General features: G+C 40.7%; 1 protein-coding gene across 5 annotated transcripts in view; it reads right to left on the bottom strand.

Annotated features, from left to right (window-relative positions):
- ADAMTSL1 (ADAMTS like 1) overlaps positions 1 to 24,302 on the bottom strand; it is a 482,116-nt gene that overhangs the window by 23,282 nt on the left and 434,532 nt on the right. For all 5 annotated transcript variants that reach the window (XM_069777337.1, XM_069777336.1, XM_069777338.1 and 2 more), the window contains 6 exons: positions 22,518 to 22,671; positions 20,064 to 21,201; positions 14,236 to 14,363; positions 10,681 to 10,809; positions 3,574 to 3,753; positions 1,610 to 1,744 (listed from right to left, as the gene is read on the bottom strand). In XM_069777337.1, the coding sequence (XP_069633438.1) occupies positions 1,610 to 1,744; positions 3,574 to 3,753; positions 10,681 to 10,809; positions 14,236 to 14,363; positions 20,064 to 21,201; positions 22,518 to 22,671 (1,864 nt within the window). The remainder of the gene's footprint in view (positions 1 to 1,609; positions 1,745 to 3,573; positions 3,754 to 10,680; positions 10,810 to 14,235; positions 14,364 to 20,063; positions 21,202 to 22,517; positions 22,672 to 24,302) is intronic.

Genomic DNA, 24,302 nt, shown 5'->3' with positions numbered 1-24,302 from the left:
TTTTTCATTATAAAAAATCTCTCAGGAGGTTTCCTTAGATTTTAATAATAATAGGCCTCAAATCCAGGTCAGTAAAACTCCAGTGAAGTTGAGGGAATTGCCTCAAGAATGAAACTGGCTTGCTGTTTTGCTATTAAAATTCATGGAGTTTCCTTGCCCCTGAAGTGGAATGGCAGGGCACAGGGCAACTAGGCCAAATGAAATTAATTTAGACGTGGTTATATACAGGCAGTGCAGAACACCCTTTGTGGTTCAATTACTGCTTTCAAACAATAAAAAATCCCTACAACTACTAAAGACCTCTTTTTGGAAACCTGAGAGGAAATGGATGAAACAGGAGTGTGACCCAGTCTTACAACAGTGAGTACAATAAAACTATACTCAAAATGATTTATTCAATGCTAATAAATACCTTCAGATATTCCCCCCACCAAGGACTATTGCAGTGAAGTTTTTGTGCAAGCAGAAATGTAATACGGAGCTGCACGCTAAAAGCCATTGCAAATATATGCAGATGTCAGCACTGGGGAAAAGTAAACCATACAAAACTAAAACATAAATAAAAAGCCTCCACTGTGAAAATAAAATCTTAAAATTGCTACTAAACGTAAGCAAAGAATGGTTTGGAAGGTACAGAGACCAGAGCTATAAACACTCAAACCACCTACAGAGTCTTTGCTAAAAGTTTCAGATCCCTACCCCCAAAAAGACAAAAGATTGATCTAAAACTGCAGGACTTGACAAGATTTCATCGTATGCAGTAACAAGGCCATTAGAGAAGCTGTTCACCTATCTGAGCCTGACATTTAGTAGAGGCTTAAGATCAGCATGAGAAATGAAATTTTAAAATAAACATGCCCTGAACTTTAGAAAAGGATGAGATTCTCTTTGCAAACAAATCATGCCCACAGATCTGAAAGGAGTTTACAGCATGTAACAGAACTTGCAGTGTAAAGGGGAGAAAGCTATATGGAAGGCAGAAAAGGATGAAAAGAAAAAAAAAGAATTTCATTGGGGATTATTTACTTATATGGTTTTGTACAGACATTGGTTGTGTGATATAACAGAGAGGAATAAAATGAACAGAATGAAACAGAGAGCTTGCAAGAGAAAAACATGTCTAAAGGGATAGGCAAAACTCTAGAAAAGGCTCTGAAGAAGAAAGATATACAATATGAATAGCAGACATATGGAAAGACTAGTACACAAATGCAGAAGAAAAACAGAACCACAAGCGTTTCTTCTTTTAGATCAGCTGGCACACCAGTTTGCCATGTCTTGCTTTGAATGAGATTGCCAGCCCCTCAGAGCAGGTACTGCTTCTTACAGGGTGTTATAAAGTGTGGCACAATGGAGCCCTTATACTGCATGCAGCTTTGGGGCACTACACTAATAAGAGGACCGCCTCTTTTTAAATGAGTTTCTGAGTTCTGAGAACAATTTGGCAGTGATTATGACTGACAATGTGCTGTTGGTTTGATGTCTTTTGTCCCAGTGCTCCATGGCTGGATAACTGGATGCTTAACTGTAATGGATAACTGGATGCATAACTATAATCTAAACCCTAAACTCTTTTTAATCTAAAAAAATCTTAAAGCACTTGACTTACCTATAAGAACAGAACTCCCTGGACTGATGGTCATTTTTGTTCCTGAGGGAGAGGTCAGCACTGAATGAGTGCTGGTCCCAGAACTGGAAAGCACTGCTGTCAATTCTTCTAGGTAAGGAAGAGGTTGTGGAGGCTCTGGTAACAACAGATTGGGAGACTGAAGTGATGAGCAACATTGTAGCAGAAAACATCTCACGGACATCAAAAAACCCACCACCAGTTATTGCTGCATTATTTGCCTTGCTGCATTTTACAAGGGCAGTCAAAGTAACTTTGGGAAACTACTAAAGGTGTGCTTTGCCTCATGTTAGTTAAGGCACTAGAGAAGTTATTAAAATAACATCTGTATCATTATGATCACAAAATGAAAGAAATTATCTCTGAAGACTACCATGGCATTCTGGTTGACCCTCTTCATATGTGACGAAGATACATGATATCAGGAGATATGAAAGACCAAATCTATACAGCATAGAAGCTGAATCAAATGTCCGTGGCAGTCAGTGGAAAACTTTTCAATGTCCGCTACAATCCAGATCAAGCACTGACTAAATATGGTTATAACCCTGCCAAATCCTGTGGTATAGTTAGGCTGAGCTCCAAAGCACTAAGAGTTCAGAGCTCAAGAGGATCAGTCTACACTGAGAACTGCAGGACTTAGTTCTTTACCAACCATAAAGCTATTTTAAAAATCAATTGCCTTGCCTATCATTCCCAATTCTGTTTGTCATGGAAATGATGGGATATTTGATTTAAGTGAATGGTGGCTTCATCCCCTTCCAAATAGATCACGGCACACACTAAGCAAGTTTTCTATTGCTGATCACATTCAGCACCAGAAGTACGAGTCATCGATGCTTGAACTGTTTCTTTCCATCAAGGAATTAAAAATGTTATTTGCCTAAAAACATAAGCAGCTTGCATAACTCACAGTAATGCTGCATCTTTAAAAACTAAGCCATTTATAAAGGTCAGAAAAGGACTTACATGTAGGAGTTTATTTATAGGCTGAAACCCAGCTGATTTTTTTTTCCAGAGTTTTTTAGACTGAGTTTCTAGAGCCAGTCTGGATTCACAGGGAAATCATGTGAACATTCATAAAGGGGTTTTAGTGTTGTCTGTGAAACTGAGAAATCTCACTTTAAAACTTCCTTTGGAAGCTGCAACATCCATGGGACCCATGCTCACTCTAGTCATAAAAGATGAGAGCTGTAATGGATACTTTAATGGTGTTGCACCAATAGCAGGGACTAGGTTTCAAAATTTGACACTTCACTATCAAATGTATAGAAGCACTTACAAAGTCTTGCTGGATCATTCATCTGCCAGGCATGGAGAACTGATAGAAGATGAGTTACTAGGAAAGGGAAACCCTTTCCCACACATCCAATTACCACAAGGTAACACTGCCACCCATGCTTCACAGCTGACATTGTCTTTTCAAATCACCCAGCTGGGCTTTCTCTCTGTTGTTTAGAAACCCAAGAAAAAGTAAACTTTGCCCTTCACTGAACTTGAGAAGTGCTTTTTAAATGTGCACTGGGTTTATGCACCTGTTAGGGGTGAAATGGGTCAGTATCACACAGCCATGTACAGAAAGGCTGCTCAGCAGAGGTGGAGCACTTCACAGGGAAAAAGTGGCATCATTCTGATTTCAAGAGAGTCACTTTAAGAAATGGTTAATAAATGCTTTTCTTAACTAGCAAGACTGAAAAAGTGAAACTGAATCTTTCAGGACTGGGAGGTGCAGTCATTGTGCTGAGACATTTTCTCCTTATCCATCTTCCTTTTATCACCACCTTATTTCAGGTAATGCTGTCAAGAGAACAAATGCAGACTGATTCTTTTCTTAGAACACAGCTGACTGTATGTGCTTCCCTCTTTCCACATCCACTAGATCTGCAGGCTAGACATGCCAGCAGCCACATTACTATTGCTGTAAGTGCAAAATACCCTGGACTTACCAAGAACCAATAGCTGGGAGCTTTCAGTTACCTCCCCATGAAGATTGGCTGCCTTGCAGGAGTACAACCCCTGATCTGACAGAGAAACATTTGCAATTAGCAGCAAACCATCATGCAGATGGTGAGCAGAGGACAGCTTGACCTTGTTCTTAAACCAAGTAACTTCTGCTTCAGGAACACCTGAAAAAACATTGACAAAACATAACACAAGAAAGATATAGTGGTTGCTAAATAATGCTATGGTTGCTACAGGCAAAATTGTTAAGATAGAACAATGAGACAGAGCAGAACAGTTAAAACAGAATTGAAGGCTTCCCTTTTAGTGTCCCAGAATTGTATAAGTGAACTCTGAACTCATCACTCTTAAAACTGGATCAGAACAAAGGTTAATCTAGCCTAGTATCCTGTCTCTGGAAGAAGCCATAAGCTGGTGCCTCTCCCAGCCTCCCACTAGTTTCAGCTCAGGAACTTTCTGAGCCAGAATTATTTTTTGTGCAGTCAGGAGCCCTCCATGGACTTCTCTTCTATTAATTCATCCAATCTTCCTTTTTGAAATTATGCAAAAAATTAGCATTGTTAACATCTTCAGAAAAGCAGTTTCACTGGTCTCACCAGGAGTCTTCAGACAACATATTGTTACAGATTCATAACCCACTATAGGAAGAATTGCCTCCTTTTGCGTGCTTGGACCTAAGGTCTAGCTATCTCTGTTGGGTACCCCCTTGTAGGAATGTGTTCTGATGTGTAGCTGGCAATACCTCTGGTTTTCCATTAGGTAGTATTTCCTTGCCATAGAGATTTCTACCTCAACTTAAATGCATACCAGATCAGGTAATTTAGTGTCACTGACTACTAAAAAATTGCTTTATGTGAACTGGTATTGGAAGTCTCAATAGATGGGATAGCCCTATGGAGATGTGTCTGGGAGGAAATGGTACTGTGTGGACCCATGGCTGTAAAGAGTAGCAGATCAGTAATCCTGGTAACTGCCGGAGTGCATGCTGTCCCATTTGCGGTACCCTCTGTATGTGAGAGGCAGTTAATCTCTTTCACATGAACATGCAGTTTCCTCGTGTCTACTGTAGATTAAGGGCATGCATACAGTCAGTTATTCTTAAGTATTTGCTGCCCGCCTAAATCCTTCCCTGCCTTATGTCACAGCAGAATGTTCCCCTGCCCATTGCCAGTACCTTTCTGGTTGTCCCTCCATGTCAACCCCCCCCCCCCCCCCCCCCGTCAATTCTGTGGCCCTGGCATCAGAAATACCTCACCTGGGCTGTGCTCACTGAGCACGACCACCTATTTGTCTGTATTCATAGTGGCTGCCTGAATACAGGTGCCTCACTAAGCATATGCAGATGGAAGTGGGAAAGGGAGATTTTCCCTGTTCTTCCACATCAAAGAATTGTGGCCTTTTTTCCACCTCTCCCAGAGTCACCTGGTGATTTTGCCAAGACATCTGGGATGAGTATGTCTGATCTTGGCAGCTAGGAAGGAAAGCTGAAGCCCTGTAAGGGCAGAGGGTCTCATCCACATTCAGAAAGCAGCAGGAAGCAGGCTGTAAGAGACTGCAGGGTTTTTCTCACCTTTGTCTGAGGGTAAATAGCATATGCTAATCTGGATCCTTCATGGCATACCAGAGAACTAATCATTCTTGTCTATGATACTGTTTTCCAAAGGCTTACCCTTGTTTGAGTTGCTACAACTCAGCTTTTTTAAAAGGATGGGCTGTTGGCCTGTTTCTGACCCGCCACCTCACAACTGGGATAGGACCAGTACACAGCTCTCCATCTGGCTGCTACTCTTTGACCTATGTGGCATGGGTGGGCCGACCACCACTTAAAACCTCACTCTGATTTTTTCCAGAGCATCCAGGCAGAGTCCTCAGGGGAGTTCAGACAACTGCTGGATAGCAAACAACCCCAACCCTTGAGTTTATTCAAGCCTCTGTGTTTATTGTATTTCCATTGCGGGGAAAGGAAGTTTGAGAGGTGAGCTCCGGAGAGCAAAGGAGACTCTTCCAGTTCTGCAGTCCCTGAAATGGAAAAACACTCACATCCCAGCACTTGTCCTCCCAATGCCACCCTATTGAAGGGATGATCCACTCTCTCTTGCAGTCTAACCTACTTACAGTGCACAGGTTTTCACATTATGGTTATTGCCGAACTTAGGCATGAAAGTACCAAGAAATGTACCGCAGAAATAAACAATCACAAGATTATAAAATTATAAAGCTTTCTCCAATTCCAACCTTGAAGATTAAAATTGGGTAAAGCTTTCAAGTTTTTCTTGACTATGAAGGAAGACAAGTGCAAATAGTGGGAGAACAGGAAGGGATGAGGAGTGCTGCGAAGGGTAAAGAAGAAGGGAAAGGGACAATGAGGATTTCATATGACCACAGCCCTCAAGAGCAGGGACTCAAATAAAATAAATACATAAATACAGAAAGTCATGCAGAACTAATTAGCTTCTTGCAGACAGCTGCTCAGGTAGTCTTAGTCCAGAAAGGCAGATTTTTCTTGTATACACTTCACTAGTAGAAGAAGCAACAAGGGGTTAAAGGTGAGACCCCTTACTGTTGAGGTATTACTGTTGAGTCTAGGAAAGGTGCACTGTACCTACAAAATGTCCAGCAGCTCTACAAAAACCTTTTTCTGACTGCTACTCTACAAAGTGCGTTCCTCTGTCTTTGATGTGAAGTTTCCACACTAACAGGAGATTTTTTGAAACCAACCTGTACGGCTGTTCCTACAGTTTAGGGCAGGTAAGCAGTATGTGTCACTGAGCAGCAGCTTCATTTTCCTTTGCGCTTCCACCTTTAGTGACATATACAAGCCTCAAGACAGGAACCTGAGGCAGCCAGCACAGGGATGAGCAAACACATCATTGCACAGCATTGCCACTAGGTGTAGCAAGAGCATTTAAATCAGTCTTGTTGGGTAATGGTGAATGACAGAGGGCTGAGTGTGTTTGCCTTGTAGAAACAATCACAGAGACTTAAAGTCTGAGAAGTGCCAGCTGGAAACAAAACTCACTTTGCTGGGCAGGCAGGACTTTAGGTGGTGAATAGTTACGCAAGCCTATTCTTCTTCAGCTTTCCCCTCCATCACTGTGCATGTATCCAGCACAAAAAAGGCTACCTGGGATATGTAGCAAGCAGAACTACGCATGCCAATCAAGATAATTTTGCTAAACCAGGCGCTTCTGGGGAAAGGAAGCATAACAATACAAAGATCTATCAATGGTAACTTGTTTCCAGTGACATAATATTCCTGAAATAGTGACTTGCATGTCAGAATCTGGTATAGCTGATGAACAAATATGGGTCATAAAGCAAGGTAAGAACTAGAAAAATATAACCTCCAGCATATAGATGAAATACAGAGGAAAGGAATGTTTAGGAAAGTTGAAAAAGCTGCAAGCTGAAACATCAGAGAGAGAAGGATATACAGTGCAGGATGGTAATATATTTAAGTCATTCTTACAAATCTGTTCTGACTCAGCAGTGACCAATTGTACATGATGCTTGGCAGGTGGGGGTGCCTCTGTTAAAAGTCTTATGGCCTGAAGGATACCACAAAGAAATGCCCTAAGAACTAGATTTTTAAAATTGGTTCTTCCTTTCATATGCAACTGTATTTTCAGTAGCAGCTTGGACCAGATCGATTGAGGCTTCTGGCATCTGAAGAAGTATCTGCACAATTTAAGTGTTGAAGTCAACAGAAAGCTTCCTAGTGACACCGATGTGATACAAATTACTCCCACATTCCATTTGGAAGTGAAATTGCCCACAGCAAGCAAATTTCCCACACCAGAAATGCTGCTGGCTTTCTGAAGCTTGGAGAAAATCCTCCAGCTGGGCGTCACAGGCATCTGCAAGATTCCTGAGTGACTTTTGGGTGGCAGTTACCTTAGGATTAGTTTTGGAGATGTCTGGGATTGACCACAATCACCTATGTTTAAAAAATATTCTTTCACCTCTACAAACAAAGTGGCAAAGTTATGTCAAGTGAAATAAGGCTGGTCTTCAAGCTTGAACAAAACTACACCACCATCTTTGTGGTATGACCAAAACAGAGTTTCAACCTGACATAATTCATGTCAGGGGCCAATTAAACTCTAATGCATCCAGAATTATTTTGGTTTTCCTTGTTTTACAGCTAATATCTATAGATTCCAGCTCAGAACACAGATTTTGACAGTGCTTATGCCCTTCAAAAGAAGTTAAAGAGCAATATAAAACTACTCCCTAGGCTCTGGTAATGTTCTCTTTCAATATCTCTTAAGAAACCTTCTCCAGGCTTATCAACACCTGTCAGCAGCAAGTGTATACTTCTGTCCCTTGACAGAAAGAGCAGCTTTAGAAAATGTCAGAACTGATCCTTATACTTAATATTTCTCTTATAAATATTTATTCTGCTGTCCTGCTGACTCTCAGTAAAGATGTGTCCCTATATGAGCCAAGACATCAAGATCAAACACATGCATGGTCCTATACTACAGACTATTCAGCACAGTGAATGCAACACAGCTTATAATGATGAGATTAACAGGCACCAAATTCTGATCTGGAACAACTCTCAGTTGCTGTGCTGGCTCAGGGCATCCTGAAATGACCAGTGAGAAAGTACTAGAAGGAAAAAGGCTATAGCTTTACAAAGCTGTGTGAAGAGTTTTTTCATCTAGATAAGTCTCCACATATTTTCTGGATATGTTTGTTTGCTTTCTAATTATGTTCATGAACTTGCTATGATTTGATGGCCATTTCATTGTTAATGCCTTCTGAAGAACTTTGGCAAACTACATAGCTGTAAAGTTCATCTACTCTGAAGAATTCACTAGGATACACCATGTTTGTTGACTGAAGCAATACTGCCATGTTACTCTTCTCCTTAGAATTGATTGTTCTAAGTAGAATGATCAAAAATATATTAAAAGCTTGGATAATCACAACCTTGATGCTAAAACAAAAAAACAGTGCTTACATTGGAAGGAAAATTATATTTATTGTCATGTTCTTTACCAGGTTTATTTTTCAGGCATTGGTGAGATAGCTGACAAATCACTCTGTTCCTGGATCTCTTTGCATATGTAGCTTTTTTTAATTGCTGTTGAATTATTCACACTACTTGTATGAAAATAGGATTCTAGTGCCTGTAAAAATATTTCTGCCCTCATTACTCACTCTCTTATTCCCTGTGTAACATCACAGCTTGTGGTCTATGACTTTATCATAATTTCAACAGTATTAATCTCTGGTGTGAAACATAGCTGACATTTTCTGCTGAGGCAGTAGCAGAGGATAAACACCCATGAAGAAAAATTACGGTTTAAGCGAATTTATTCTGTATCACAGAAGAAACCAATATACAGTAATTCTACCAGATAGCAAAAAGGCTTCTTCTGGGAGAGAACACAGTGATTCTGCAGTGACACTGCTAAAATTTTCCATTGTGGACATACATTGTCATAGTAGGTAGGCTTCATAAAATTGCTAGAGATTATTTTCCTCTCAGAAAAGGCACTGAATCTGTGTCCCTGGCCACGCTGTGCTCCCCTCCTTTATTTTTCTGATGCCATAAGAACTGTGACGACTTTGCTCAGCTATGTTCTGTTCTTTTCATGATGTCTTTATAATGAAGGGAAATGGCTGCACTTCTTAAATCAGCAGTCACTGTCTATATCTGTGGGACCTCCCCATCTGCAGCTGAGAGAACCCAGAGAGAGAAATTCAAAGTAATTTATGTTCATATACTTTTTAGTCTCATTCACACACTGTCAGTGCAGGTGGCCATGCAGGGGCTTGGGGAAAAAGAGTCCAGCTTTCATCTCCTTCCTCCTTGAAAGATATTGGACATCAGTCTGATTGCTAGACAGTGTCTAATGTCTATATTGAGAGGGCAACAGAATTACTGAATTTACTCCTTCATGAACCACTAGGAAAAAAGGTGCTGTATTTTTCATTCATTAATCCCACTGAGAATAATTAATAAATTGGGATTCCAGCCTAGTGTTTTCACAGCTATTGTGCATACTTTGCTAAAGGACAGATTAACAAATAGTGAAACTTGAGCCAAATACTCTTTTCATGTAAGAATTTGCATAGGGGTATGGTTGGCAGCACTTGAAGAAGGAAAACTGACAACTGCTAAGTGCTTAAAGTGAGCAGGAAGTGTAAAAAAAGAAGGACATTTTTATATTTGCAGTGCAGATGCTTATTTAGAGTCATCTGAAGTAGCTGCTAGTGACAAGAAGCTAAAGCAAGGGTCTAAGTGACTTCATACAAGTCTCCACTGGAGATATTTGTGTAACACTCAGCATGGCTCACTTTGTGTTTTATAAGCTGCTCCCTTCCCCTCCAATTCCTCCTCATACTATGCATGGAAGTGTAATGAATCAAAGGTCTGGCTCTGGGTCTTTAGGGATTTCCAAGCTCGCTCTCTTCCCCCATCCCTCCTCCCCATACCAACTCCATTCCCATCAACAGCTGTAGGACTGCAACATGCAGATAAAGTCAACCTCTTTTGGTTACCATGGAAAGAGGCAAACTGCCGTTGTAAGGCTGAGGGACATTCAGTCTCTGGCTGGAGAACAGTTTCAGGGAGAACCCTGTTTCAGCAGAATTCCTCTGAATTCCTGCACTCCCAAGATGAAAGAAGAAAAATCAGAAAAAGACTGTGCTAACATGCTCTTCATTTGAAAGAACGGAGTTTGGCAGGAAGAGAAGGAACTAACCGGAGGGGACTTTGAAAACCCCATCAATGAGGAAATGAGTCAGTCCATGCTTGTATAGTCTCACCAAGAATCCCCCACAGGTAGGAATGTGTATCAGTTTTGTTGTACCCACATCATACAGTGTATCTCTCACAAAGATGCCAGTTGTATTGTTCCAGGCCAATTTTCTTAAGCCACTACACTTTTCTTGTTGCTATTGATAAAAAGAAGACAACTTCTATGCTAAGAATTAATGGAAGCTATGAAGTTTGCCTGAGTCCTAGGAATCCTTGCAGTTTCACTCAGCTGCACCTGGAGACACCAATTTAGGAAAGAACCCCACATAAATTTACAGCCAAAGGTACCTCCATCGGAGACTAAGTAATTTCTCACCTGCGACCTGGCAGCTAATGGTGACATTTGCTCTCTGGATTGTTTTCACTGTGCTTCCAATATCAACAGTGACAGCAGGCGATTCAGTATTGATCACAGTAGCTCTTGATGCCTTTATCAGTGGCTTTCCTGTATAAAAGAAGCACCACAGTTTATCAGACCAAGAACACTGGACTTGCATGGGACAGATGGCCTAGGACACTCGGTGCAAGTACCTACACAGAACAGGTGGACAAGGGAAAATGCTGGAGTGTAAGGCCACCTGTTCGTTATAATATTACAGTGTTGCAGAATTCCATGGGAAAAGCTGTCTTGGAAAAAAGAAAAAGCATACTTAGAGCAGAGGCAGAATAGCATTAAAGCCACATGCACCAGCTGAATCAATAACTACCAGTACAATTGCAGCTGCAGCAAGATGTTTGCCTGGTACTGCAACCAAAATACCATCCTTTGCCAAAGCCTGAGTGATGGCTACAGGCACATTAATAGTGCAGGAGGTTTAGAGGAAAACACAAGCTGTTTCTACACATTAATCAGTTTTTTTTTAACCTATAGTGGAAACACTGGGATTGGGAAGACCAGACCATAACCAGAAAGTTTTCTTGTAATGGCTAGTGTAAGAAGATGAGGGACATAAAAAAGCTCCTTTGGGTCAGATAAACTGTTTCGTTTTATCTAAAGCCTGTAGTAACAGTGTTATGCATTAACACTGTTTATCTCTAACAAAGATAACTGCTTTGCCTCCAACAAAATTTTCAAATTGTTTTCAGTGTGCTTCCAACATTGGTGACAGCAAGCAAGTGGGTCAAGGTGCTGCCCTGCTGTTATGCCTGGGGGCTTGAGGAGCCTTCTGCAACTCCTTTTGTACGGGCACTGCAAAGGCATGCCTACATGACACCACACAGTTCAGAGATACTCGGGCTTAGCTCTGAGAGAGGGGAGTGAAGCAGCAGAGCAGACAAAGCTGGGTTAAGGCAGCTCCTGTCCCAGCCAAAATGCTCTGCAGTCAGGATATCGGTACGAGGGGCAGAACATGACAAAAATGCTTTAAAGAGTATGGGACTTAGGTGCTTTTGACTCAGTGTTGTATTTTCAAACTCATCTTTACCCCAAAATCTATAAACACATTTTTTTTCCCCTTTAAATAGTCAGATACAAAACAGGTTCAAACATCATCAATTGCCTCCAGAAGCTGCAGTTTTAGGCTAATGTCTACCACTGGCTTCATTTGTGTGTTAGTCTGGAGGTGACCAAGGAAGAAAAGATAGAAGTGAGAAGAAGAATTTGGTTTCATTGAGCTCATGGAGAGTCCTGAAAATTTAATTCAGCCCTAACTAAATATTGCTCCATATAGCTATATTTCAGGGCTTTTAAAAGCTGCCTTTCATCTGGAATTCCTGTCATATCAGTTTGGGGTGGTGGTATTTTTTAAATTTTTATTTTGGTGCTTTTAATGCCTAAGAATAGCAAAGTAAAATATTACATTTGATTGTTGAAATATCTCCAAAAGTTTTCAAGCTTTGTGGCAAAGACTAAAGAAAAGAAAGAAAAGTTCTTCAGCTATCCATCAGCCTTTTATTTTCCTGATTGGTTTCCACAATCTCATCAAAAGATCAAAAATCTGTTTGCTGTTCAACCCATAAATGAGTAGCAAACCATTGAGAAAAATGGAAGCATATTCCACTGCCTTTTTTTCCATGCATATGTTAAACTAATCAGAAAATTCTTCAATGAAATAAGCTTTCTGCCCTACTCCTGATCCCTCTAAAGACGGTCTGATCTTTCAATTTTTTTTTGGAGAAAGTAATTCCATTATGCCAAAAAGTTGTTGCATTGTTCCAAACACATTTCATAAGATGTGCAGCTCTTTGCCTTGGATGCAAGATGGAAATGTATACCAGTTTCTAAGCAGAGTTCAGCTTGAGTCTGGGATTCATGAATGTTAATTTATCTACAAAGGTTAAACTAGAGCCTTGACAATTAATTATAATAAAAAACCCAATAGCCTTCCTGTGCCACATGCATACCTAATGATCAGTTTATTTTTCTATAACTTCACACAAAATTGTCTCCACAAATTATGTTCTACAAAGACTATGGCTTTTAAACTCACTGGAGCAATATGGACAGAATAGCAGTTTTGACTGATGATTTTTTAACCTCATGTTCAGCTTCTTGCTGGTGGAACACAAGAAGTTTACTGTGGAGTTGCTCCTTATAAAACAATGTACTGTCTCAGCAGCAGCACCACTGTCATGTGGCTCAGGATTCAGCAAAGATATTCCTGATCTACAGCAGTGTAAAAAGGATCAGTGTTTTTTGCCTACATGTAATATGTAGCTCTGATGCAGATCTTCCTTTTCCACTCTGGGGGCTTCAGATCTTCTCCTTCTAAGGGACAGACAGGGTCTCTTTCCGGTTAGTTTACTGATCATCAGAGCTTCACTGCTGGCCATTGCTGCATTCTTAGGTTTTCTTTATGCTCCTCTTACCTGAAATTTTCTCCATGTTTGGTGTAAAAAACTTAAGCTCATCAACAACTATTCCTTCCTCTAACCATACATGGACATATTGGCAGCTGATGGTCACTGCCTGCACACTGGAGGCCTCCAAATGCTTCCACATTCTGGAGCAGTGAAATGGAGAGGTCTGAAAAGTCAGTAAGCTTTCTAGCATTCCTAATGTGTTTCCTTTTGCTTTTGCGATAAATAGGATCCTCCTTCTCTAAGACCTCTCCGCCTCATCACAGTCCTTAGCTGTCTTTTCTGTCCCTTCACTTTACCCCACAGCTACTTATTCATGTTTGCTGCTCTGTCCTTCTACTAGTCCTGACATGGTTGTAAGCCTGCTGACACTGCCTGCCAACAAACCTTGAATAAGCTGGATTTGTGTACTACCTCCCATTTTCCTTCACTTTTACTTGGGTGAGTTTTCTTTAAAACTGAAATCTAAACTAACAAAGGATATTTAGTCTGCTTTAGAACTCAACTGTTGGTAGAGAAATATAAACACAGAAGTTAATTTTTTGTGAGCTTCTCTTTGCCAGCAATTAAAAGAGTGTCAGCCATGCTTCTGCCACAATGGGTTGAATATGATACAGGGCTTGATCCTGCAAGGGGCTAGCTCTTCAGCTCTGATGTTTCTCAGACCTGCCTAATGTACATCTGAATAAGTCCTTCAATCAGTCTGTTAGACTTGAAGAGATCAGTGTTAGGTTTAAAATGAAGCATATGAGTTGGGAGGCTTGCACTGTTCTGCCCATATAGGCTGTGAATAATAAGGATGAGTACTGTCTTGAGAGCACGTCAGATGTAGCAAGGGAGAAAAGGCATTGATCTCTTGCAGAAATCCACAAATCTCATCAACTGTCTGTGAAAGCTGGACTATGCCTCAGGGTTTTCCAGAGTTCACACACTATGTTTTCACCAGTGTACCTCTGTTGACTCACCTTGCCCACCCAGCATTCACAGCCATCTGTTGCCCCACAAACAATTTCTGTCCAGAATCACACAAGTGGCAGGGACTATCCTGCAATCACAGAGAGTGAACTATTACCTGCTAAAGTGACAGCAATGGAGACAGAGTCAGATCCCAGGGCATTGGATGCATTGCAAGCATAGAAACCCACATCAGCTTCCACAGGCGCTAGAATCTGCAAGGAGTCGTCAGGCTGAAGCAGCATCCTGGAATAAAGCAGAAAGAAAGATGTAATAGTCTCTTAATTTGTGAATATATTTACTGGGATTTTTTTCAGGTTTTGGTAATTTTTTTACAGTTCAGGCCTCTAGGTTATGTTTAAATATCTATTAAGAAATTTAAAGTCTTATATTGAGACTGTGAGCTGTGATCACTTAAATTAAATTTTGGTCTCATTCCCAGTTCTTCTACTGCTAATAACGTGTATTAGAGAAAAATTGCTGAGTACTGAGGACATCTGCCCATGGTTTGTGAAACCTCCTCCTCTGCTGTATCACTTCCTGTATGATGTTGAATGAGTTGCCTAGCCTCCCTGTCTCCCAGTCCTGCAAAACAGGAGTAGCAGTAGTAAAGAAAAAGCCAAATTATTGCACGGGGAAAAATCAGGAAACCTGCTAAAGCTAGGCAGAAAGAAGTGAAGTGAACCACAGGCTGAGTGTCAAAGCCTGAAATAGGATCCAAATTCTTTGATTGCTGGGCAGTTTGTACAAACTCAACAGTCTTGTTGCTGCCCGAATAGTCAGTGAAGACAGAGAGGAATACTCAGCTTCTCCTTGGGCTGAACCAACTGTTTCTTTCCTCTGCCAGTAAGAGGAGCCTACCATGATCTCAGCATACTGCCAATGGTTAAATGGGATGAATATGGCCTTAGAGCTCTTATGAACTGCTTCTTTTCACAGTCTGGTTTTGCAGTGGTGTAACTGCCTCAGGGTCTGATGTATACCAGTTTAAGCAAGAATTCAGTCCATGGGCTCTTGTCAATGCTTATGTACTCTTGTTTTCAGCACAGTGTATTTCATGATTATTGTTCCTTTCTCTTAATATTTTAGGTGAAACTGTAGATAAAACCTAATGACAAATTACTTTTCTCACCAGCAACTTTCAGCAGCTGTTGTATGTAAACTCTTAGTTGAGGCTGTGACTGACAGTGACAAAGGTGAAACTGGGGGAGGGATACACGTATAAAACACATGCAATAAAAGTCTGCTCACAGATCCTGGAATTGATGAGTTTCTTGCCATTCCCAGCCCCGCAATGAAAACTGTTGTCTCATGGACCAAAAAGCAGCAAATACTTGATTTTGCACAATGCTGTGGGTGGTAGATCTCTAAACCAAACCAGGTTAGGGCCACCCATCAAAATCTATCATAGGAAAAAATCCAGAGTTAAAATTATCTTTTGACCCTTTTTTGAGTAATAATAATAATAATAATAATAATTATTATTATTATTATTAATAAAAGGAAAGAGCTGCCTTTTGTCAACCAAGTTTTGCAAGTGCCTAGAAAAATGCACATTTGCAAAACAAACATTAATCATTTAAAATTGCATCTTCTCTTGAAAAGCAAAAAAACCCCAGTGGTTGAAAAAATTCCCTCCCGACTTCTGCTTTCAAGGATCTTTTCTTTCTTACCACTTAGTCATAAACAGGGCAGACTTCTAGTTAGGCACTGCTAACAGTGCCAGCAACTAACAAATTTCTTTACTTACAAAACTAGTGTTAGCCTGCATCAATATCTCACATGTAAATTTTTTAACACTGACTGGTTCAATCTCTACATGGAATCCATTCCAGCTTCAGAATTTGTCCCAAATTAGACTACCATGTAAAAGTTAAAAGTTGTGTGTCTTCTTCCTGCATGTGTGCAAATATAGCATCTAGGCTAATCAGTCAGTCCTCCATCAAACTAACACCTACAATACCCTAAAAAATTTTTTATAAATGTTTCTGTCACCTTCAGGTTGAGGAAAGAGCTTGTTTAATATTGCACCTTGTAAAACACAAGGGATCATAATTTGTTTGTTGTTAATCAACTCTGCTGATGTAAATGTCTGTTTGTCAGTTTAAGTCATCTCAAGATCCAGTACAAATATTTTTAGAAATAGAAATAGGCCATGTAGCTACCTGCCTTTAAAAAAAACCCCTCCAACACACCTCCGTCTACCTAGTTTTAATGTCCTTCTCTAGAAACAAAGCTAATGTCCACTTCTTTTCAATAATTCTTTCTGTTAGTTGTGTGTCTCAATTTGGCATAGCTGCTTTTCTTGAAAGCAGATCTTTTATTATCCCTCTTTGTATAGAATGATTTTGGCTGGATTCCCTATCAGTAGATTGCTATTTTTGTTAGGTATTGAGTTGCTTGTCACTGGTGAAAAAAATACCCGCTCTAGCAATTCTATCTGTCAGCAGCATGTCTTCAGAATCTTGTTTATGGACTTAAAATAATACAGCTTAATATTTAGCCAGTCTCATCTCAGTTGGTCCACACTGCATTGTCTCCAAGACAAAAATGTATTTTACAGGACCCGTATCAGTGACTAATTCAGATGGCACCTCGCAAACACCTAACTCTGTATAACCTACTGTTTACATTCAGCTTCATGTCCATTTATAAAATACACTTCTGTTTTAGAAAAGTTGAATTATCAAGTACCAATGGGTTCCCACTGATGGAAATTACAGCATACTTGGAAGGCTTACTAAACAATGCATAAATCCCTTGAAGACTTTTCACTTTTAAAATTGATTCCTAAGGAAGTTAATCTGAATTTTCTTTGAAACAAAACATTTTCCATCATTTACAGAAGTCTCCAGACTTTGGTATAGATACTAGCAGGCTCTGAAACTGCACTCAGAAGCCATGCTGCTGTTAACCTGACACTTTAACCTTACGACACAGTATGGACACTCATGTTAAATATGCACTCAGGCTGAATATGTAGACTCAAGTCAAGGATCTTGTACTGGAACCACAGATATTTTCAACTGCTGCAGCTTTTTGTGTAATATGTTTTCATTCTGTTGAGTAAATGAAAACCAAAACTTTTTGGGGGCCTGTGTTATATCTTTTTGTGACAGTACCTAGACTAAAGCTAAAGAAATTAATTTTTGTAAGTGGAGCTGTGTAGTAGGAGTCATAAATACTTTTAGGCAGATGGAACAGCTCGTGGAAGGAGGCAGTAGGAACAGAGCCATTCATTGCTACATCACTGGTCCAGACAAAATCCATGGCCACAATGCATAAAAGTGAGTGCCTTTATCTCAGTAATTGGTAATACACAATACAGGTAGTGATCACCTAACCTAAAACCAGCAATAAAAAACACAATACAAACCAGATATACCCAGAATCTCAGTACAGTCAGTAGGGCACGAACTGAGGGACTTCAGCACAACTCTCTGATCTTCCTCACCAAAAGTATCTCTCTTTGATACTGCTACAGCAAGGCCCATCTATATTAATTTTCTTATTCTCATTAGGACAGAGGTGGGCTGGAAAAACTGGTTTCTCTTCTCCATTCAGTGGCTGGCAAAGTATGAAGAAGACAAGCTGCAGAGCTGAAAGACAGCTCAAGCATACCAAACACTACTGCATGCAGATTGGCCTTGCAGTTTACAGCAGTACACCGTGAGACTGCTTAAACTGCGGCTTTCATTTACACAGCTGATTGGCAGCCAGCAAGAGCATTCTGAGCCAAAACCAGAATACTGCTGCTAAGAACTGAGCAAAACATCCACAACTCAATTTTTATATGCACTGTGATTTCTAAACTTCCATTAACTCCAAAGTTGCAGATGCTGAGTATCTCTGAAGCCCAGAGCACTGCTCATTTCCTTCCCCACCAACCTGAAGGAACTGTAAGTGATGAGTACAGAATGAATTTCGTAAAGTGGAAACTGCCTCAACCTTTAAAGAAGAGTTGTCAGTGAATAATGCTACTAACTGGCAAATAAACTGTACTTCCCTGAGTCTTTCTGATAGAAATTTTGAGCACATATAGTTGCCTAATAATTCAGAAGTACAACACAGCATTTAATGCTATTTCAGCCAAACTGAATGGAAAAAAAAACCAACATAGAAAGGCATTGTAAAATTAAAAAAAAAATAATCCAAACTAAAATTTCAGAAATTATAAGACTGTTTTATTGTCAGCTAAATTAATCTGTCTGTTGCTACACCATGGCTGCTTATATAATGTGAGACAAACTTGTAATTTTCTCATGAGTGTAGTGGCCAGCATTAACCACATGTGGACTTTATGTAACCTCTATTCCCTTTCAAGCATACCACAGAAATCACAGTCACTTCAAGTAGAGAAAAAAGAATCCTTTAATGGCACAATTCCAACAGGATCTAACCACTGGTAATGAAAATCTGTATATGAAACTTTTTGGGGGGCCATGAAGATATTTTCACAGGAATATGGCCAAATAAAGGGATACTATAGGCCCAAGTCTTGATTAAGAGTGCATGTGATTTTCACATTTTTGCTCTTTGTGTCCCCTCCCCCTGCAAAAGTTACCATGTTTTGTGTGAAACCTAATATACTTACTAGCTTTCAGACACAGAAAGAGAGACAAGAACCAGTAAATTCACTACATTAGAGAAAACAACGATTTTGGAGTGATTCAGTTGTCAAAGTGAGAAAGGAGCTAATAAACTAATTGTGTAACTATGTATAAGTAGCAGTTGTTCCTAAATCAACACTTTTCTGGATGATCTGCAGGCATCACACTGGAAATAAATTTTAGCCTTGACTCCATCTTTTCTTTTTCCCAACCTAACCTTATGACTAAATTCAGATGTCTTACCTGAGGTCAGTATCTTGTGCAGAAAGAGCTGCTAGCAGATCTCTGGACTGCTTTGTTGTACCATATTGGTTAATATAACTGCCTCTTACGCTCTTACTGCCTATCCTTATATACCACTTTCTCACAGAACAGAACCAAAATATAAAATCTCAAGTATACACATGAGAAAAAATGTGTGCTATCAACACAGTTAAGCATATAATTAACATTGAAAATAGTCTCTTTTTGTGTGCTCTTGCACACAAATGAATAACATGGAGTGATAGGTAGGTAAAGGCTACCTGAAGGAAAACCAGCATAATTTCTGTGGTATGGTGATAAAAGCATTTTGCTACTCAAGTTTTCAGGCTACACCTGGGACCAGGACCCTGGAGTTTGAACAGATGAGGATGCACCAACTCACATCAGAAGACTAGCGTTTAGGGAACAATGTGTTGAGATGACAGCATAGCTGCAAATAGCCATGAAGTAAGGTTCCATAGTTTACAGCCTCTATCAGAACGTACACAGGGAATGGTGATTGTAATGCCCCCTGGGGTTTATCCTTGGGCAGTTTTACACACAGATACATATGTGGAAGGCAGAAGCTTCACTTCCTCCATCTTCTGTTACCACAATCATGTCAGACAGACCCTGCTGGAGCACTGTGAGAAATGCAATTCATATCTCCAACAGAAGATAATAGTAACAGTAATAATCAATAATAAATTTTTGGATCTCAAAACCAGTCTTCATAGCAGAAGTCTCCACCTTCAGTGGGAAAATACACTAAGCCTCCCAGCCTCCAGACATGGAGTGCTCTGTTGACTGCATTATGCACTTACCTACTTAAGTACTTTCCAAACTCTTCTTCTTACTTACTGAAACAGAAGTAAAGCTCCTGTTTGCCACACCAGACTGACCCAGCATCTAGACCTTGCTGAGGAGTTACAGTACCCTGTTTACCACTTCACATGTGTTAGCCCTTCTTTCTGCTATGAAATCAGACTACAGCAAAATATGGTTTTGTCCATGGACTGACAGGCAGTAAAACATGGAAAATAAAGAGTCAAAATATCAATTCTTTTCTTAAAAGTTAAATCATGTGTTTTACCTATCATTGTATTTCACCTCCTCTCCATTCTTAGCCCAGCTGATGGTGGGCTTTGGGTTTCCTACTGCTTCACAGTGAAGCAGCACGCTCAGTGTGCCACTGGCTAGGACCACTGTCTGTCCTAAGTGGGTAACAACCTCTGAAGCAGAAAGCTGTTGTGCTGCTGAAATCTTTCGGAGGATGGCAGGCTTCTGACGAGGTCTGTGCAAGCCATTTGCCAGGTCTACAGAGGTGGGAAGAAATGCTTCAGCAGATGATGTCCTCAGGGAGCTGGTTAATCCAGAAACATGTCTGTGGAGAGGGTACTCCACAGAGGTTGAATCTACTCTTTGCCTTGACCCTTTGAGGACAGATTCCTGGTGCTCCCAGTGGCTCTTGAAAACCTCACGAGCCAGCTGCACAATAAGCTGCTCAATGTAGACATCTTTAAGCTCCTCAGGCTGTTGAGACAAATTCCTTATGATATCATCCAAGCGTTCCTGCTCTGTGACCATAGTAAATGGCAGGCTATACTCCTGGCTCTGGTCCTCCTCTGAGGATGTGTTTCTCTCCGTGGACTCCTGGGCTTCCCAGGACTCCAGATTTTCCCCTGGCCAGCCCCTGTGCTGTAGCACCCTTGAGACAATATCGTCATACCACCTGCTGGGGTCAACAAGGTGCCCTCGCTTTTCAGCCTTGCTCCCATTGAAGAGAATCCCATTGATATGTTTCTCCTCAGTTCGCAAGGCTTGATTTAAGCTGACCTTTCTCATGGCCTCTTCCTCCCTAATACCAGTAGGCTGTCCAGCAATGATCTTCTTGTTTCCAATTAGTTTAATTACAAAATGCTCCAGAGTTGGGCCTGCTGTGCAGGTGTACGTCCCGGTGTCTGAAGGCTTCAAACGATGGATTTTCATGTACCCGTAGGGTGCAATGGTGATGTGAGCTGAGCTGACGAGCCTCTTGTTGTCCTTCTCCCAAGTGATCATTGATTTCCGGAACCTCCTTGTGGGGCATCGGAGAATAACAGAGGTTTTGGGCAGCAGGTAGGCATACCCACCCACAATAAAGTGTAGCTTCTTCTGCTTCCTCGTCTGGATGTAAACTTTCTTTACGGCCATAATATGGGGGCTTTGCTTATGAGCTGGCTTGTTGTGCCCTGAAATATCATTAATACTATTAGTATGTGATACCGTTAAATAAAACAAGCAGTTTACTTTGGTGCTGGCAGCATTCAACCCATTAGACAGTAATGGGAGAAACCAGCCACCAGCTGCTGAACATTAAGTTGGAGCAATCAAAATAAAAGGAATAACGAGGTGCACTTTAGGAATGCAAAAGTAGTCCCGCACAGGGTACATGCAGAAACCAAAGAGCCAGGGACAAAAGCTTTATGGAAGGGAGAAAACTTGAGTAGAAATGTAGTTCTTGTTAAAGTATTTAAATTAAGATAGTTGCTTAATAAATACATCGAAAAGACAAGTGTTTACCATCCAAACCCTCAAAGGCAACATACTCTTGCAACTCACAGTGGTAAGGAAGAGTGAAAGTGCTGCTACCTCAGGAAGTAATGTTGAACAGAACTAAACTGTCTGGACTAGGCTTAAAAACATGGTAAATACTGTTAAAGTGCACTAGTTCAGTGTTCCCTTCCAGTTTCCAGATCTCTGTGACAGACATCTTTGTTATGAAGCACTAAATAAAGCACTAGAGTTATATTTTTAGTAAATACCATGTAACATGTTGTCCCAGCTTTGGTTCTGAATATCAGATCTTCTTTTCTCCCTGACATACCCAACATTTAGCAGTTTCAGAGTTCACAGTCAGCTTTAAGCTGAAGCTAGGCTGACTTTTGAACTTTCGCATATCCAGTTGGCTTACTGCAAGCCAGGGAAGGATGTACAGGGAGACTACTGCTCTTGTGAAGGGCAACAACAAATGCGTGAAATACCAACATAAAATACATCTAACTTATGTTGCATGGTTCGTTAGAAATCCCAGGTTATAGAGAGTTCTGGGTGACATAATGAAATAATATGTTTTTAAATGATCTTCAACAAAATCCCTTACCAACCATTTTCTTTGCAGCTGTTCTAGCAGAGAGTTTATTTGCAGCTGCCTTCAGACTGCAGTGCTGTATCTCTGAGCCTCTACATTCCAGTTGTGAAATTTAGACCTAGATTTAGGTCAGAGTTTTGAGCCAGTTCTTCCAGAAAACAGTAGCTCCCTTCCAGCACATTGGCTCAGACACAGCTCCAACAGTAAAATTTATAGGTCTCATCCACTGACTTGCCTTATTGCTAAACAAAGCATACTTGTTCACAGACAGAAAAACTCAGCAGCAGCAGCCACTCTGCAGGACCGAGTAACACCAGCACAAGAGAAGGTTATGGAGCAGGTGAAAGCATGGTTTTCTTAGTGATGGACATCCAAGCCCCCTTTCCCCAGACACTCCGAAGCATCTTTTCCACTTACTTGCACAAGTGTCTAATGCACAGGGCCTGATCAAGGATGAGAATGGCAAAGGTGGGCACAGTGAGGAATTGATGATGACAAAACCACCAGTTTTCAGCACCTTTCTGCAAATGGCATTTCGACTCTGCGTGCCCTCTCCACAGCTCACTGAACACTAGGAACAGAGTAAGAAACATTAGGAACAAGTTGTACTAAAAGCAAAAGGGTGTTCCTTGTCACACGCTCGCTCACCTCCCATATCCACATTGCATACTCATACCATGGTACGATCAGTTACAGCTTTCAAAATATTGCAGTGGAATAAAGCAGAGCAGCACCTGGCCATTCAGTTACAAGCACTGCAGGCACAGTAGGGAGGTGATGTATCAGGTATGTTATGTCCTTTGAGGCTTTGAATCTTCCCATGCTTCCTTTAGCACATTTTTCTCTCAGATGGTGTCCCTTGTTTTAATGATGCTGTGCTACAGTATACAAAGCTAGTCTTTGCACTTTGTTTCCATATGTCTGTGTCTGCTGGCTGGAAAAATTCCTGCTCATAGCCATAAGCAGACTACATTGAGTTGTACTTCACAGATAAATCCTGTTCTGCTAAAATCTGGCCTAAACTTAACGATTGAGCTTTATTGTTGCAGCTCTATTGGAAATAATAAATGGATGAGTGTTTCAGATACCAGTGAGTAAGCTCAGCCTGGTAGTTATCACACATGGCTTACACAAAAGAGTATAAGCCATCTAATACTGTACTGTGGTGCTCGATGCATGGCTGGACATTGTTTGATGGAATCCAGCATGACTATTTTATTTCATATTTATGTATACAGCAACACAGAAAGTGAGAATACAGGCAGTGCCATTGCACTGGGACCCATGCAGCAGTCTGTAAAGGTGCTGGAAAGTGGGTTGAGTGCTGTAAAGTTGGTAGCACAAAGATAAACATGCACTTCTTTTACATGTAGGTGCACAGATGTGGTAATGGGAATTGGAGATGAAGTGAGGGGGAGAAAACCCACTAAGGGTAAGAAGAGCAAAAACATAGCAGCCTTCAAGTGAAATGGGAAGGAGTGAGTGAAGTCAGATTTGATTTTAGTAAGTGCCAATCGCAGAAATGTGAGTTGTATGGATGTCAACATAAACCATGTAGTAACTTCCGGTGAAGTAGGACAGATTGGGAATAGAATTACCATCTTCACTGCCAGAACAGCTATGTGTCTTCTGGCAGCAGACTTCATGAGAACATCCACTTATTTGAGTAAAATGTCAAGACAGATCAACAAATGAAGGGTACGGGTGGGACAGCTCTGTGAGGTGACCAGTGTTTCTTTCACAATTAAGCCAATTTCTGCCTTCCAGGAAAGGAAATTGGGAGAGTGGTGGCAGAGATTTCAAGATGGGGAATGATTTTCATGCTTACTAGCATTAAAAGGTCAAATTGTATTTTCAGTTATGCTGTCATAAATATAAAGGGAATTTTTCTTAAGCCATATGGGGCCAGAAAGGGAGCCTGGGGATGTGCAAAAGACTTTAGTAGAGTGAGTTTGTTTTGCTATCCCCAAATGGAAGGAAGGAAATAGCTAGCTAACATTGCAAAAACAGTGTCCTAGAACAAAAGAGGCTTGGTGTCTGTAATGATGTGCCTATAGCAGACTGCAGAAATTCCTCCCTTCTCTTCTCTGCGTCATAGGGAAAGGTTGGAGTGGCCTCAAGAGGAAAAGACTATTGACATCAGAACAGCCAGGTTTTGGGAAGAAAAAGCATTTAGCTTCGGGGAGTAAAGATTACTCTTCA

This window comes from Haliaeetus albicilla, chromosome Z, assembly GCF_947461875.1.
Source record: "Haliaeetus albicilla chromosome Z, bHalAlb1.1, whole genome shotgun sequence".
In the NCBI taxonomy this organism is placed as follows: domain Eukaryota; kingdom Metazoa; phylum Chordata; class Aves; order Accipitriformes; family Accipitridae; genus Haliaeetus; species Haliaeetus albicilla.
This window is presented reverse-complemented; position numbering and strand designations above follow the sequence as displayed.